Consider the following 17,133-nt stretch of genomic DNA (forward strand, 5'->3'; position numbering starts at 1 on the left):
TTGTTTTCAAAAACTGTTTTTGTGACTAATGTTAGGAGTACACAAATATGTATAAAAGTTCCCTATAAAGCATACTCAGCCCCATTTAATGCTTAAAAAATAATCTTTTTCTTTTAAATAAAAGGACCAAAACACTAGCTTTAGCTTTATTTCTAAGCATTTTTTAGCACTTATTTAGATTATTGATTCATATTTAAATGTATTTTCATGGCAGTCTATAATAATAAAGACAAAGCAAAAGAACTAGGTCTCCTTAGAGAAGAAATAATAAATCCCAATGATACTATGTTGGGGGGGGGAGGGGGATAACGATCAAATATAAAAAGTAAAGAAAAAGTCCTCTGATTTTTCACAAATAATAATTCCAAAACCAGAAATCTATTGTTTTATGAATGTTCTAGTGAACTATTAAATGAGAATGAATTGGGTTCTGAGGACTAACACTTTGAAACCACCAAGCTGGCAATCTCACAGCAAATGTGATGAAAAATACACTAATGTTCTGAAGATCAGGACTAACAGGGCCTAAAAAACAGTCCCTAGCAAGGAAAATGAAGACTGAAAGAAAAGCGTATATTCAATGAGATTGAAAAGGTGAAAAATTTAAAGCTTATACAAATAAACACTTGCTTATACATTGGACCGTTAAAAAGCAGAATGTCTTGCACGTACATAACTTGAAAAAAGACAACAGTTCGCATTTAGAAGTGACATATTCATTCAGAAGAATACTAAAATATTTAAAAATAAGTGGAAGGAATGTAAGCTATCTTGACTCACTGTAGAAGTTCACGTTTGCTTACAGGGATTTCCTTTGCTTCTCTAAAGCACAGGAAAATGCACAGGTGGTGTGGGCCACAGGCAATGCCAGATGTTAAAGTAGATTATTGTGTTTTGGAAGTATTATGTTAGACTTGTGTTTTTGGACAAGTGGCTGTGTTGTCATGGTAAAATTTGGTGGTAAACAGTTTTTCAAGTGAAAAAGTTACTGAAATGAAAAATGTCTTGAGGAATTATGAGTTTTGAAGAATTTTTCAGTGGGATACAGGAAGAAGGAGAAATGAACTTTTAGTTTCTTCAGTTTAACATCTTCATTTTAACATCTTTGAGTATTATTTTATTGAAAGCAGGGAAGTTCCTCGTATAGTTGTAGATCTTCTTCACATAACTTCCTTTACACATGCTTAAAAGACATATATATGTTGATTAAGTTTTAAGAGGGAAATCCTTTTATGGTCAATTCATGATCTGTTTTCCAGTCAAAAATATGCAGAGTCTTTTCTCATAGAATTCCTGTGCAGGAATGTTCCTGGTCTTCCTTCTTAGCTTGTTTTGCAGTCTTCTATTCCTTCTTTTTCCTTATGCTACCCCACTAAAATATAGGGTACTCTGGCAATAAAACATAGATATCTACTATATCTATCTATCTATTTTTTACAATGTGTATATTCTCGAGCTTTTATATGTTGGTACTTCTGACTTTGGTCTATTCTCTTTCACATGTCAATGGTAACATTTTATGAACCCTGAACTGAAGTCTCATGTTATCATCAGCGATGTAAATTCTGATTTGCTCCAGTATTGTTTCTCCTGTTGCACTCTGTTGGTTTGAGAGGTATTACATTTTTTCTGCAAGAATAGAAGCCTATTGTGTGTAGTATTTGTAAAGAAAAGAAAAAAATCAAAGGCATGGATTTTTCTCTGTGTGAAAGGGAGATGTTAGTGTTGTTTTCTTTACATATTTTTTTTCTGTAATTTAATTAAACTTTGAATTTGTTTCTTTCACACACACAAAAAATCTTAAAATTCTATGTCAGCCTGTAAACAAAACTTATCACAATAAATTAATATTGCAGGATTTTTTCAAGTAATACTGTATAAACATAACAAAATAATGTTAAGTTCCATATAGGGATTTTATACCCTCTTTGTACAGCACTTATGTAAAATCTCTCTTTGGTTGTTATGGTTCAAGCTGTGCAGGCAGGCAAGAAAATTGTAGCATGAATTTGATGTTTATATTTGAATGTGTGCCTATTGCTACATAGTTACTAGCTGCTAGTTAAAATTGGCAAAAACAAAAACAAAAAAACAACAAACCAAAACAAACAGACAAAACCAAAAACAAACAAACAAACGAAAAAAAAACACTTCAGGTAGATGCAGACAGAATGCCTTGTCTTTCTACATAGTCTCATGATGTGTTTGTGCTTCAGTGTTTTTTGTTTGTTTCACTTTTTGTATTATTTCTTTTAAGCCTCCTGAACCTAAGTAACTCATTTGGTAACCTTTTCCATGCCAATCATAGCCTTACAAAACGTTGATTATTTCGGTTATTTTACTGACTTTAATCTTTTCAGCAATCATATGGGAGATCAGGATGTACGAATGATGAATGAAAATCAGATTATCACAAACAGCAAAATGAAGCAAGTTGTGGCTGATCCAGGTTAGTTCTGTCTTTACAATTTTCTGCTTATTTTCTAGAAAGACAGTATGGATAATAAACATTGTTAAAGACCTAAGCTGGGAAAAATGGGAGGACTTACACCTCTTATTTATTTAGCTCTACCTTTTCTTAGGAAAAAGCAAACATGAATGTCATACTCTGATGGATTTTTATTCTGTATCTAACTCTGAAAGTGGATGAAATAAATCAATGGCCTATGTGGCATGTAGTTGTAGCTTATACCAACACATGAACAGAAGTCCTCAGGAAAGAAACTGACTTAAGGTAAACTGAAAAGTAGTGTTACAGTACAGGTCCAAAGATAGCTTTTGGAGTAATAGGCATGTTGCATCCCCACTGGCCTTTTAAGCAGCTTTAGAGATGATGCATATGTGTCCTAGAACTACTTGCTTGTTGTTCCTCAAGCAAATCCAAAATCACAATAAATGGAACAGGGATGAAAAAGAGTTGACCTTATTCCTCCCACTGTCTGTCTTGTTGGTCTTTTGTCTTACAAAGTGATAACTAAAGAGCCTATTTTTTTTGTTTTGTTTTGCTTTTTTTCCTTCCCCAAGGAGGAATAGTAGGTTGTGTTTATAGTCTGAAGAGTCCCTGTTGTTGTAAATTATACAGGATAGCACCCTGAATATATTACAAATTCTCAACCAAGCTGGTATTTTCATGATTGTTTTTCTCCCCCAACCAAGACAATTTCTCCAGTTAGTTTCTCTAAAAAGTGTTTCATTATTATTTGATGGCTTTTAGTAACAATTCTGTAAAGGAATTTGAAAATATTAATTTCAAAATATTAATACATTAGCACTAGCTGTGTCAGAAGTATCTTGCACATATCTGTGTCTGTAGTAATGACATCCTGGGTTGCAGTGCAGACATAGCTATACTTTACTAGCTATAGGGTATCATTGTCATTGCTGTCACGTCTGTTGTCCAGGTATTAAGGAAGGAGAAGGCCTTTTTTTGCCACCTAAAGATGGGCCAGTCCTCATCTCTTACTGTGAGGTTATCTGTTGAGGATTGCCTATTGACTTCTGTCCACTGTCACCTCTATAGTACTTACTGGTATCAGACACGGGGGCTAATAATACTAACTCATCAATTAGTGATAGAATAATTTGGGTTGGAGGGGACCTCAGGGAGGGCTCTTGTCCAACCTCCTAATTAGAATGGGGCCAACATTGAGTTCAGACCAGGTTCCCCAGGAAAGTGATTACATAAGACTTTTTTTTTTGGGGGTGGGGGGGAAGATTTTCCTGATGTCTCTGGAGTCAGACTATCCTCTTTGTTGAAAGATGGAAGTAATTTTGCCAGCATTGCTTTCAGATGTTGCTTTTCTACCTCACCTTATTGCACCACCCCTTATGTTCCTTTATTTCTTCTATATCCATCCTATTCCCTCAACATAATCCCAAACCTGTGATAATCCCATCTAGTCTCTGAAGCCAGATCACTCATGTAAAATTGTAAATCAGAACGTTGGTGAGGGGATGATGCACAAGAAAGAGCTAGCGTTAGTGCTCTGTGCTCTGAAATGGAACCACAGTTAGTGCTGTTCTGCCACTACTTCCCATAGGACCTGATTTGACTTCTGCCTTCTTTTCGGAGTCCCTGTGCTGTCACTTCTGGGACCAAAATTTGTGTGTGTATCTATAAATGCTCTTCAGCCTCCATTGAGAAACAGAGTAACAAATTAAATTACTTCCTCACCCCGATTCAGATGGATACTGTTCCATAGTCTGTCACTCTGAGATCTTCTTTTCTACAAGGCCTCACTCACTGTCCATGTAAGATATATTACTGAAAAGAGTAGCGTAACTTTTATTCTGGGGTGGATATAGAAATGGGACTTCATTATTAATACAGGAGCATTCTTTAAACAGCATTTAATTTCCCTTAACAGCTTTGCGTCCCAAAACCTGCATATGTGAAAAAGGACCGCAGAGGAGGAAGAGGTAACATGGGATGGTGGCTGGAAAGTCCTGAATACATCCAGCCCTAGATACGTGTCATCTAGCTCTCCAAGATACACATCATCTAAACGGAAGTTGTTCTGTGTTTTCTGAACTGCTTCATATCTTATGAGAGGAAGCTTTATTGGCTAAAGGAGAATTTTCTTCAGTAATGAAATTTAAAGCATGAATTTAGTTTTCTGGTTCTTTTATTTTTGTTATCTACGCTGTCTGAATTTTCTTCCCGCTCTTAATTGAAAATCCATAGAAGAAGAAACATAGGAATGAGTGAGAACCTCACTGCTAACTGACAACTGTTTCTGCAAAGTACCAAGAACTTGGGTGAAACGTGATGGTCATAATGAGGTCTTTTAGAGCATTTCTTAAGCTTTAACTTTGAAATCCTAGGTGGTTGGTTGCGAAGCTTCCCACTAGAAGGAAGTGTGTGCTTTGTTACTGATGAAGAAGCTTGTAAATAGTTCTTTGGGAAATGCACATATAAGAAATATTCATTACCTCTCTGTCTCTAGGCTGCCAACTCTGTTTTCATGTATTGTCTCTCTAGTTGCTGACACTGTTTATGATATCAGAAGAGGTTCCACTGGGCGCACAGACGTGCGATGATTGTTTTTAGAAAATGGAGGTCAGAAGTGGGTTTATCAAGGTTTAATAAGGAAGTTTCAGCTGTGTCATGCCTAGTTTTTTTTTTTTTTTTTTTTTTTCCTCCGGTGAAATAACCATTTCTTTTATTATTTCACCAGCACAAAAAAGCAAAAAAAAATATTTTTTTTCTGAAGGACTATCCATTAATATGCTACATATTCTCCTGCTACAGAACAATGCTCTAATGCTCTTTTCTCCAGTTTCACCTGCATTTGGTTATGTGAACAAGGAGGCTGTACCCCTGGATTGCACTAACCAGACCAGCTGCCAGCAGTGTATCAACCCTTTTGAGAAATGGTAAATGCATTTTAACTAACAGATGGTAAGGAGTGAACTGCATTTTTAAAATACAGAATACTCTAACCAAATTGTCATGCTGCAGGATTTCTAGCTATGCAAATGTGCTTTTCACTGAAAATTTGTCAGTGGTGACAACCTGTAAATCTATTATAAGATCTCGTAGAACGTTCTACCTTTCTCATTTAGAACTCATTTGTTGTTTCCAGATAGAACTGAAAGCTCTGAAATGCTTTTATACATCACAGATACACTAGTGCAGCTCCTGATACAGAATCAAAATGTGCTGCTTCCCTTTCTGTTTTAAGTCAGGAGAGCAGTAGTCTGTATATTTGCTTATAAAATACTTAGCTGTTGTTGGCTAAGCTGTAAAGACTGAAGATAGCAATGCAGTTCCTGGATTTTTGTGTATTGATTAAGCAACAAAATGTCTCTTGTATTAAATTCAAAGAACTTCTAAATGTAAAACAGATGTCTATTTCTTTATAATACCAATAGAATTTGTTATGGAATTTAATTATTGGTATTGTTATTAGTGTGACAAGTGTTCCTGCTTAAAAAATAAAAGATATGAATAAAATACATCTTCACAAAGCTTGATTAAGAGCTTTGTCTCTGTAAATTAAAGTGCTTCTTGTCCACAAAAGCATTTGTATTAATTACTAAACTTGTGGGACATCTTCTAACACTAGTGCTTCCTTTCTTTGCCAGGATATCTAGAACAGGAAGTGCAGCTCATCACAGTAGGGTGAAATTGGGATAATGCATGTGGCAAGACTTCTCTTGGGAGCATTAGCAGAGCTTGAATGAATCAGAATAAGCATTGTTGTATTCCCAAATGATAAACTGTTTTTCTGAGTTTTATCCAGTCATCACTAAAGTTAAGCCAACGAAAAAACTGAAGTACGTGAGTATATTGTAGTTTGATTAAAGGCTGTTTCCAAACTGCATTGACAAAAGAATCCTTCTGTTGTTCTTCAAGCTGTCGCCCACAGTGCACTTACCAGTGTTGCTCTGCCAAGAACCAAGTTCTGATTTTTTCTCCAAATCAGATAGCTGTTAAATGAAACTCCAAAACAAATTGAGGAGGAGCCGAAAGAAGCATTATTGATACAGTTAAGAACAGACTAAAAAAAAAAAAAAAAAAAGTGCTTGGAAGAGGAGAGGCTATTGCAATATTATTTTTTTTATAAGACTTAAGGCATGATCAGAGATCTGTCATACAAGTGGTCTACAGATGAGATGAGACCTGTCATAGCCTGTTCTTCTAAGAAAATTGCACTGAATAGGCAGAGAATTGGGTCTGAGAGAGAGAGGATTTTCTGTGCTGACCCCTCTTCTCTGCGTCTGATTACAGAGCATCTCAAATCCTATGGGACAGGCAGTGGTTTTCCAACCCTAATGATGTGACCTGTCTCCAGGATTTTTAATTGTTTGCAAAATACTTGGCCAATCTCAAATGGGTCCTGAACAATGCTGTGATCTCCAAATGAGAAGTATTTTAAGGCTGCTCTCTTCCACTTGCTGCCTCTGCTACATCACCATCAAGCCTTGTATTCAATAGAGAATAATGGGATAGTTTTTGGAAACTGAATGAACAGGTGGCCTTGTCGGGACATGTTCATGGGCCAGTCCTCATGATCTGTAACTGCAAGAATGGGTAAAAGTAGAAGCATGTACTTTGAGAGAGGTGGCTGATCACTTCCTTCCTCTTGTGCAGCACATCATCCAGGCATCCACAGGGTCACAATTCCTCCTTCCCTGCTTCTCTGCCACCGCTTCCTCTCCATCCAGCTGGTAACTGCAGCCTGCTTTGATACCTTTTGCCTCTGGAGATTCATATACGGTGCAGCAGGCCTGGCACACAGATTGTCAGCCTCTCCTAGCAGCAACTTCTGCCCATTCAAGAGATTCCCCAGAACTGCCACACTGTGTCTTTTTGAAATATTTCCAAAAATGTGTTAAGTTATGGAAAATCCTCCTCTGCATTGTCTCTGGCTGAGAGGATTTTCCAGCCTACTGTCTACTCTGGCATGGCATATGTCACCAAGGCAAGGCCTAATGACGTCCTTGATACTGGTCAGTCACATACAGAAAGTATCATAATGTTTAGAAAATACTTCATTAATCTCTGTAGTGTAGGAGATGTCAGTATGTGCCTTTCTAATTGGAGCCAAGATGTGATGACCCTTTATGTAACCAAAGATAATTGTGTCCTAGTCAGTCCTATGTACTCAAATTATTGGGCTCATTTCCATAGTGAATCAGAGGAAGAATTAAGTTCATTTTTTTTCACTTTTTAAAAGCAACTAGTCACAAGTACGTTCATGTCAGAGAAGCATTTAGGAGAGGAAAAAGAAGATGACCAAACATGCAATCAAGAAAATCCCCACAGAGTGCTTCGGTCAATGTCAAGTAATGTCAGAATTTCAGCACAAATAATTCTCAAGCAGCAATAACACATCATTTGACATTGTCAAAAGCATGACAAAGGAAAAAGGAGGATTAATGTGAACTCTGGCTGAATACGTTAATATCAATTATTAAACTTAAGCCCAGTTCAATTTTTGGACTATTCAAAAACTTTTGAGGCATATTTGTTCACCTTTACCCATAGCGACTTACTTCAAAGGGGTTAAGTCAAAATAACAAATGAGTTTGTCTCACAAGGGCAGAGGAAAAAGAAATAATCTGTAAGGAAATGCATGTTGTGCTGCATAATTTTTGATCTTTAAAAAGATAGTTTTATTAGTCTTCACAGTGGAATCTGAAAACCAGGATGCCCAGGAAGGCCTACAACTTCAGTTCTACAATTTCTTCCTTTTTGTGGTTTAATACAGTAGAATTTAAATTCTGCCCGTGAGAAGCACCCACCTGTGGGCAAGGGAGCAAGCTGGGGTGTGGACAGTATAAGAGACAGCATATAAGACATGGAAGCTCTTCTACAGACTCAGGAGTCATCCTCATTTTGGAGGATGAAACCAGAAGAGCTTCATGAGATGCTGCATACAGCAGCCAAGTTAAACCAAGCTCTTCTGGTAGCTTAGGCTGTCAGAACCTGGACATAAAATTACACCACAACATTAGTGGTGATATTTTCTGTGAGGTTTCCTGGTCCTGCTGAGCTTTTGCTGGGTCCAAGTGATATGCTGTTCCCTGTAGCAATGTTTAATCCTGTCAGTTCCAGGATGCACGCCAGACTTGCAACATCTACCAGAGCCTGACAGTGCTGGTAAGTGACTGGGTGTTGTGAGGTTGGGCAGAGTTCTGGTGCTCCTGGCAACACAAGGCATTTTGTCTACTCTGGACTGGCCAGAGATAAGGCTCACTGCCAGTGATGATATGAGAATGGGAGCCATGGGTCAGAGAGGTCAAATGCTGAGTTTTTAAATCCCCTTACATTTCCAGGAAAAGCTCACTGCACAGCCGAAGTCAGGTAAAAGCAAATACAAAGTGCTGTATTGACATCCCAATTCTGACTTAGGAAGCAGATGGACTCCGTTTTACCCATGATTCAGGTAAGGGCTTTTTCTCTGCAAGATAGAAGCATTTCAGGGAATTCAGAAGCATTTGTGCTCCTGCTCTGGAGTATAGACTGAGAAAGAAGAAAAACGGTTATGAAAACTCCATAAAGATTTTTATGCTGTGTGGAAGATTTGTGGTTTTGTAACAGCCTGTATTTTATCTTGCTTTCAGCTTCTTGTTGTCTGATCTCCTCCAAGTAGCAGGAATGGGTGGTGAGAGGAGCGTCTGCTCCATTTACGTTGTTGATTTCTCTACTTCTGCAGTTCAGTTCTGGGAATATGGAGAAGCTTAAGCTCTTGCGATAACATTTGTAACTTTAGAGGCTTTGTGGGACAGTTGTACTCCATCAGTGTAAGGAGACCAGCAATGGAGTAGTCTTGACACTCTCTCAGTGTCTCCTTGGTTGGTTCAGCACCCAAGTGGTCTCCTCACTTCTTTGTGGCACACTGTTAGCCAGACAGCTGCAAGCACTGTCCAAAACACCTCTGCTGTTCAGGGCCAACAGCTGCTCACCAGTCAGTGGATGTCTGGAATACCTGGAGAGGCTGACAGCATCATGAGCTGCTTGCTCAAGAGGTCAACCCTGACCTCTTGCTATCTGCTTTGCCAGTCCTTGCTGTTGGGTGCAGCTCTTGACTGGCCCAGGGAATGCAGCAAGTGGCTTGAATCCAAACCAGCACTGGTGTGAGCAGATGCTGTACGTGGATACTGTAGGCTGGTCTTAATGGTCTGGGGCTGCTGATACAGGAGGCTGAGTTCTAACAGGAGCAGATCTCTTGTTAAGATGCAGTGAAGCTGCTGAAACTCTTCCAATATTTTTCAAAAAATGTGGACTCCAGACCTTAATATGCTGCTTGGTAATGGCTTCACCAGTGCTATAGGTACTGCACGTATGTACACTACAGGATTTGATGCACCTTTCCTTATGCACTTTCAGTTTATTTTGTTGTGTATTTTTAGCTACATCATTATGCTTAGAAAGCCACTCCTCATTTCCAAAATAGTCCTGAAAGTCCTGTTTAAACATTCTTTTTCAGGTGTAACCAACATGTTTTGCTCTTCAGTTGTATGTGCTTAGATGTATTTAAGCATTCATTTCATTTCATCTAGTTTCCTGTATGTAGGCCGCTTGCTGTGACCTGTGCTGTCACTGTTCACTAGCCCCTCAGCTGTGATCAAAGCACAGTGGATCTCCATCATATTGGAGATTTGCACTGATGTGTCTCCTGCAAAGAGAATAGAGGGAATCAGGGGGCATGTAAGATATTGGAAGAACGTTTGCTTCCTTTTGAATGCTGAAGTCCCAATATTCAGCGCAAAAGGAGGACGGCTCCTGGCTCAGTGTTCTCTTTGCCCACTTCTGTGACTGTTTGCTTGTTTGGTAAGAAATGACTTACAGCCCATGTGAGACACAAACATCCCTTTATCACACAGCTTGTATCACCCTAATGGAATTCTGTCAGCTGAGGATAAAATGTGGACTAAAAAAGCAATTATAGAGTGAATCTCCTAGCTGTAGGAAGAGCTGAGAGATGGGGACAGAGTGCCCATCTGGAGTAATTTCCTGTCTGACTGGCCTCTAAATCTTTCTGGGAAGAGATCAATTTTCCACCCTTGTCTAACAGCATCAGCTCCACTCACCCTGGCTCAGGACCCTATTCAGTGCTGCAGTGGTGAGATACAGGCGTAAAAGGCAACACTTGCAAACTGTGACTTCTTTCTTACTGATCTAGAAATTACTGGAAAAGAGGGAAAAAAAAGGCTACAGACCTTTTGTGTGATGGCACTCTGGTGATCCCTTGCTTAGGTCCTAGATGAAGGAGAGGACTGACCATTCCAATGATCTGCAGGGTAGGAGCTTCCCACTCCAGACTATTGCTTCCATCAGTGCTCCTTCCTCCACCTACAGCTCATTGGTTTGGCTCAGCTCAGGCATATAGGCTGAACTGATCTCCAAATTGTAGAGAATATTTGCATGGAAAGCAAGTGCAATAGGCATAAGGATAGGACAATACAGAATAAGCTCCTCTGGCTGGGAAGATTTCTCAGGGAAATGACTTTGCCCAAGAGGAGCACTGTATCTGGGAGAAGAGATGGTAAAGACAGTGAACTAATAGTGGTTGAGCCCTTTTATCTTTTACACTGATTTCTTTTCCACCTGATAGCACCACAAGGTAGCAGCCAGTACAGACTTTTCTGTCTGTTAACAAGCTGAGGAAAGAACTTTCATCTTGAGCAAGAAGTGTGTTCAGCGAGGATGAGGACTGAGGCAGCACTAGCACAGCAGCTTTACAGAGCACACAGAGTGGTTGGCAGGAAAATGAGTCAGCCAGCACACTGAACTAAGGTGAGACATTGGTGATTTTCATCCCTGCTTGCTTATGAGTGTGGCTTAGCAAGTGTAAAGCACTGGTGCTGTTACTCTGTTACTGCTTGTTATTCATGGCTCTATGCTCCTATTCATTGAGTTTTCCAGGCCTCTTTCTGCAAGTAAGCATTTAATTTTTTTTTTTTAAAAAAAAGAGGCAATTAGTTTCCCTTTCTTGAAATCCTTAACACTAGATGATTATATTCTGCCATGATGGACCTTTGGATTGTCTCAGACATAAATTTTAAGATGTAGATTGCCAGCAGCTCATGGGAAGGAGGGGTTATATGGCCATCTGCAAATAACTGGCCTGGGGATGGGGCAGAGGGATTGGTTCCTCATTAGCTCTTTCAACACAGAGTAGGAATCAGGTCTGAAACATGAAAGAGTTGGCTCTTTATGTTGCAGGTAGTTGGGGATGCCTTTGCCAAAAGATGCTGACTGTTACTAGAAGCTAACTCAGCTTCATGGGGAGACTTAGCAAAAATCTAGCATCACTAAATGCATAAAAGCTTCTGGCTTAGGTAGTCCTTGAGCCTGAATGAAGGCAGGAAGAGCCTTAGTAGGAAATTTCTTATATGTTTCTTAATTGTTGTGTTTTCTTCTAAACATCTGGCTTAGAGGCATGATACTGGGTAAGGTGGAGTCTGTCTGACCCAGTGTAACATTCTTGCCATTAGGGCATTGAGTTCCCCTGCATGTGTATCTGGTGTTTCAGACAGAAAGCACTCAGCAAAGGTGCACCTAGCCATGTAGAGCATGCTTAGGGTGACAGAGGGGAGTTTCATGGTAAGATTTTTTAGTTGTAAGGGAAGGGGTTGGAGGAATGAAGTAGTTTCTAATGCTCCTTTGCTTTAGGGGCATTTCTGCTTGGTGGGAGGAAGGCGCATCACCTGCTAGTACCTGAGCATCCTTAACTTAGTGTGCTGTTAGAAAAGTCAGTCCTGTGATGCTGCTCCAGGTTTGACCAGTGTTCAGGGATGAGGACACACCACAAAGCATCCCTGTCTGAAAGTGCACAATCAGCTGTAGCGCGTTCTTGCCAATGCTGTAGTGATTTGCATGCTTCTTCTTTGAATCTTCTGTTCTTGATTTGTTGAATTTAAAACTGAACATGATCTTTTGTGGACACTACTGCCGTGTAGTAAATGGTGTAACTGTTCTCTTAGCTGTGTTTCCCCATTTATGCACTGAAGGCTAAACTGAGACAGTGATTAACAGGGGTCTCATGTTCAGCCATCTGCCCACTGTTGCACCATTAAAACTTTCACAGAGCCACTCCAGTTTCAAGATGTAGTCCCTTGCTTCTATCCCACATCTTCAACTGTTACAAATCTTTTCCTATATGTAGTCATACTGACATTCTCTGCTTGTTGGTGCAAAGCTCTCTGTCCAAACAGTGTGAATCTTGGGATTCACAAATAAACATACGTTATGAAATTTGCCAGGTGTTCAGTTTTAATCCATTTAATACGGGCTGTGTTGAATGCAAGTCCTTTTATCTGCTTGCATAGTAACATAGAATATTTTTAATCCAAAATATTTCAGAGATATTTTTAAGAATTTAAGGAATTTGTACAAAAAATAATGCAAAATATATGAAATACTTCAACATGTGCACTCCTGAAAATCTACACATGGTCTTGGAATTGGCACAAAACCAAAGCTTTTGGAAAAGCAAAGCAAAGCTGAAGTCAGATATAATAGAATCACAAAATCAGGTAATTCAGGAGGGACCTCAGGAAGCACCCAGTCCAATCCACTGCTCAAACCAGGGACAGTGAGGAGACCAGACGAACTTGCGCTGGTCTGCATTCAGTTTGGACTGGAAAACCTGTAGGGATGGAGACTGCACAACCTCTCTGGGCAGCCTGCTTTAACACTTTACTGTGATTTTTTTACTGTGATTTTTTTTTTTCTCTTGACACATGATAATCCATACTTTCTCCTGCTGATTAAAAGCCTAGGTAGGCATGGATAAGATGTCTGGTATTGCAGAAAGGTCATCTCTTCTGTCATCATCTAACTCTGTAATGATAAATTGGTCTCCCAACTATAATTTTAGATTTGCAGATTAGCTAGCAGAAGTCTTATGAACTACCTCCCTCCAGTTTGCTGGAGTCACTGCTAAAAATAAAGTAAGTAGCAAAGCTCCCTGAAGTGGTGTAAGCCTAAACAGTGGAAAAAACTAATCTACGATGAATACCAGTTCTGGCTTATTTCCAAAATAATGTTTTGGGATGGCTTGTTGTATACTGGAAATTATTTGGTAGGGATTAGTTGGCAAATAGATGAATCAAATTGACATTTCCATTACCAACAGGAGATCTATCTGTGGTCAGAATTCATGGAGAAGGATGCAGGATGGTAGTAAGACTATTCATTATATTTAATATTGTCAGAAAAATGAAATAGCTCCTATTATTCATCTCTCTGGGATGGTAATGTATCTGAATATTAATACAAAATGGGAATCTGATCAAAATCCACTGACCCAGCAAGACATTGATGTGTATTTTAATCACTCTCTTTGGGACATTGAGAAAATGTACTCTTCACAATAAATCTAAGATTTACTAAGGAACTTTACTAAGATCTGCAATTTCTCAGTGTAGTTCTTTGGTGAATCAGTGCATCTCCTGTCCTTGTATCCAAAGTCCTTCAGGATCTCGCAGTGTAGCATTAAGGCCCTAGGAGGATCTGCATCTTGGTAATCTGTTCAGGGTGAAAGATAAAGTGGCTTTCTTTTTTTTTCTTTTTTTTTTTTCCTTTCTACTTTTTCTTCTCCTCATGTGCCATGCTCAGATTAAGCCTAACAAGAGTAATTCAAGTGGATGCAGGGTGTAGTTCCAGCCTTTTCCACTTGTTGACAGGTCAGAGTGGAGGCAGAAGCTGGCATTGGTGACTTGCTAGCAGAGCAGGCTATGTGAAGCATGTAATATCTGCTTGGGTCTTCCTTTTGTAGAAATTTGAGGTTTATACTACAGAGACAAAACAGCTTTTCTAATTGAGCTGGAAATTCAACTGCAACACGCAGCCATTCTCTCCAGCGTCCTGACTGGAGTCCACTTTCTTTCCACATTGTCTATTTCTCATCTGTAGCCTTTCTACTAGCTGGGTGCACGTCTGCCTGTCAGACTGCAAAGGGAGAAAAGCCAACTCATAGTGAAAAACCACATACAGAAACATGATTATAAGAAATGGAAAAGTCTCCAGAGGCAGTTTCACCTTGGGAAACAATGATTGTAGGTTTAATATGAACATTACCAAAGTCAGTTGGACTGGAGTGTCCAAAAGGAATTAGGTATATAAATATGTAAAGGCATATAAATGAGTAGAGTACACATCAGGAGAAGCAGCCTTCCATGTAGGAAGAATGGAGGAGGGATTAATGATAATTAATGGTGCTGCCCAAGAACTGTGACTCATATTTCAATGAAAGTGATGCTGAAAATGAATATAAAAACTTGACATTTCCTAAAACTATTTCTGCTATATAGTAAGTCACAGACCAGAAGGGCTGGTGGACTTACTTTGCAGAAAGCATTCACATTATGCAGGGGTATTATTATTAAAAGAATGAAGGGGTAAGCATGAGGTTATAAAGTGTATGATTTAATGACTGAATTTGACTGTAATTATGCATTAGAAATATTCATGAGAAGCCTGAAAAATGAATTGGCAATGCATGATATAACCATAGTAAAGGGCCCTGCAAAACAGTACCACAGAAACTTTGCCATTTATCTTTTTTACTCACTAAAGCAGATGTAAATTAAAGTTCTACAGCCTGATTAGCCTTAGGAAAGCTCCTATCTTGATGATCTCCCAGTATAGTTCTTCTGGGAGAACAGAACTCCTCAGGTTTTCATGTAGTGGATCTGGCCTGCAAGTGATTCCAACACAGGTTGTTTTTATAGCTATTTTTGTTTGTTTGTTTATTAGTGATGTTTATTGTATTGCAACAGTTTAGATTTTGCAGCACAACTTCTATTATTTGGTTTCTTTTACTAGAATTCTGTCTGATCAGAGGAGTTGGACCAGTTGACCTCTAGGGGTCAACAGGAGGCCAAAATTATTCTGTAATTCTGTGAGCAGCGTGGATCAGAACCCTCTGTTTAGCGTAACTCACCTGCTGTAGAATCTGTTCTGCCAGCTGAACCCTACTGAGCCATAGTATGGTGAATTTTAATAGCTTGCTTAATTATCTCAATCAATCAGTGCAAGCTACAGATCGCCTGAGGCTGTGAAAAGTATTCATGTCCTCACTCTTCTGACTGGGCATCAGCTCCCAGAGATGGAGTGGGGGAAGACAGACTTGGTCTACCCTGTGCGACAGCTTAGGTCCACAGGTTACATGCAGGCTTGAATACATAGCAGTCGGTGCACGTTACTTGAATAGGTGCAATACTAATGAATCTGGATCTGGGAGTGACTGGAGAGTAGCAAATGTAATTCCTGTAGTTAGGAAAGAAAAATTATTTGGTCCAGTATTGGCTCTTTAGACTTGAAAGTATGTATTAAAGGAAAAAAATAGCTTAAAGAAAAAGGATGGAATGCAACACGGATTTATGGACTGATTTTTTTCTGTATGTCTGGTTGCCTTCTCTGTCTGTCTGTACAGGTGAAGGTGATAATGTTTCAGAGAGAAGGCTTTTTTAGGCCTAGGAGTAATGTAGACGCAGTGCAAATCAGTATGAATTGTCCAAGAACAACGGATGAATCTTTAACTGTCAGAGTAATGGGACTGTGTAATTTCTTTTCTGACCGAGTACTAGGCAGCAAAACCTAAAGTCTTTAGACAGAACATGCTTGTAACCAGACACATTTCTGGCAAGAGCAGCATGCTAAAAGTGAAAGCCAAAAGCTACTTTCAGGCCCATGTATTTAAGATATTGCTATTTTATTTTCCTTATGCTGACTCAATTTTGTTACCCTCCAAAGATAAGGGCTCTTTCTGCAGGTGTAGGCATTCAGCCCTCACCCTTCTGTTCTGTTAGCAGTGGCTGGCTAGAGAGAAAATGAACTGGGCACTGAAAATCTCTTCTAAAGTGGGGGGAGAGTGCTGCAGTTCTCTCCCCAGCAACCCTGGATAAGCAAATCTAGCAAGTGTGTCTCTCTCCAGTCAAACTTAGGTAAGCATGCCTAGCAAGGAAAGCTAATGTTTATGCAAGAACAAGAAGAGGTGGTAATGCACAGGAGTACAAACACCAGGAAACACTCAGGAAAATGAGCTCCCTGTAGAAAAAGCAGGGGAGGTGGCTCAAGTACCGGTGTCCCCTCTGAGGGGATCCAATTAACCCAAACTTCCACTGGAATAGCTGAAAGCTATCAAGGTAAAAGACCTAATGCATGTCTCTAAAATGGGCAGAAGTGATAGGATACTATGAGAAACTGTATTGAAACCTTTACTGAAATCCAAAAAGATTACATCAACAGGCTTCCCTTGATCGACTAGATGGGTGATTTTATCATAAAAGGAAATGGACATAAAAGGAATGGGGGTACAGTGGGCAACAAGTTGTGCTGGGTCTGTACATCAGATTGCAAGTAAAATAAATTGCTAATAAGCAGAGAACAGTATAGATACACCATGCTGGCAGACAGGTACTATCTGTCATACAAAGGTCAGAGCAACCCCAGAGCCCTTACCTAGAAGAGCCAAGAAAGTGCAGAGCATGTCCTCAACATGTCCCATCCGAAGACATCTGGAGCTGGGTGACACTAAGAATGATCTTTTCTTTTTAAACAAAACAAAACAAAACAAAAAGCTTAGCAAACTTCTAAGCATGTAGGATGTGGCTCCTAAACAAGTATGTCATTTTTATTTTAAGGAATTCATGGTTTTGGCTGGGATAGAGTTA

At 39.3% G+C, this 17,133-nt stretch overlaps 1 protein-coding gene and 1 long non-coding RNA gene across 8 annotated transcripts in view; both read left to right on the forward strand.

Annotated features, from left to right (window-relative positions):
* KATNIP (katanin interacting protein) overlaps positions 1-5,059 on the forward strand; it is an 85,149-nt gene extending 80,090 nt beyond the window's left edge. For all 7 annotated transcript variants that reach the window (XM_068699048.1, XM_068699046.1, XM_068699045.1 and 4 more), the window contains 2 exons: positions 2,361-2,449; positions 4,368-5,059. In XM_068699048.1, the coding sequence (XP_068555149.1) occupies positions 2,361-2,449; positions 4,368-4,423 (145 nt within the window). In that variant the 3' untranslated portion in view covers positions 4,424-5,059. The remainder of the gene's footprint in view (positions 1-2,360; positions 2,450-4,367) is intronic.
* A 21-nt stretch (positions 5,060-5,080) lies between these two features.
* Positions 5,081-11,405, forward strand: LOC137864683 (uncharacterized). The gene is made up of 2 exons (XR_011101593.1): positions 5,081-5,376; positions 6,088-11,405. It is a non-coding gene; the product is annotated as an uncharacterized lncRNA (long non-coding RNA).
* Positions 11,406-17,133: the final 5,728 nt, after the last annotated feature.

Source organism: Anas acuta, chromosome 15 (assembly GCF_963932015.1).
Source record: "Anas acuta chromosome 15, bAnaAcu1.1, whole genome shotgun sequence".
Lineage (NCBI taxonomy): Eukaryota > Metazoa > Chordata > Aves > Anseriformes > Anatidae > Anas > Anas acuta.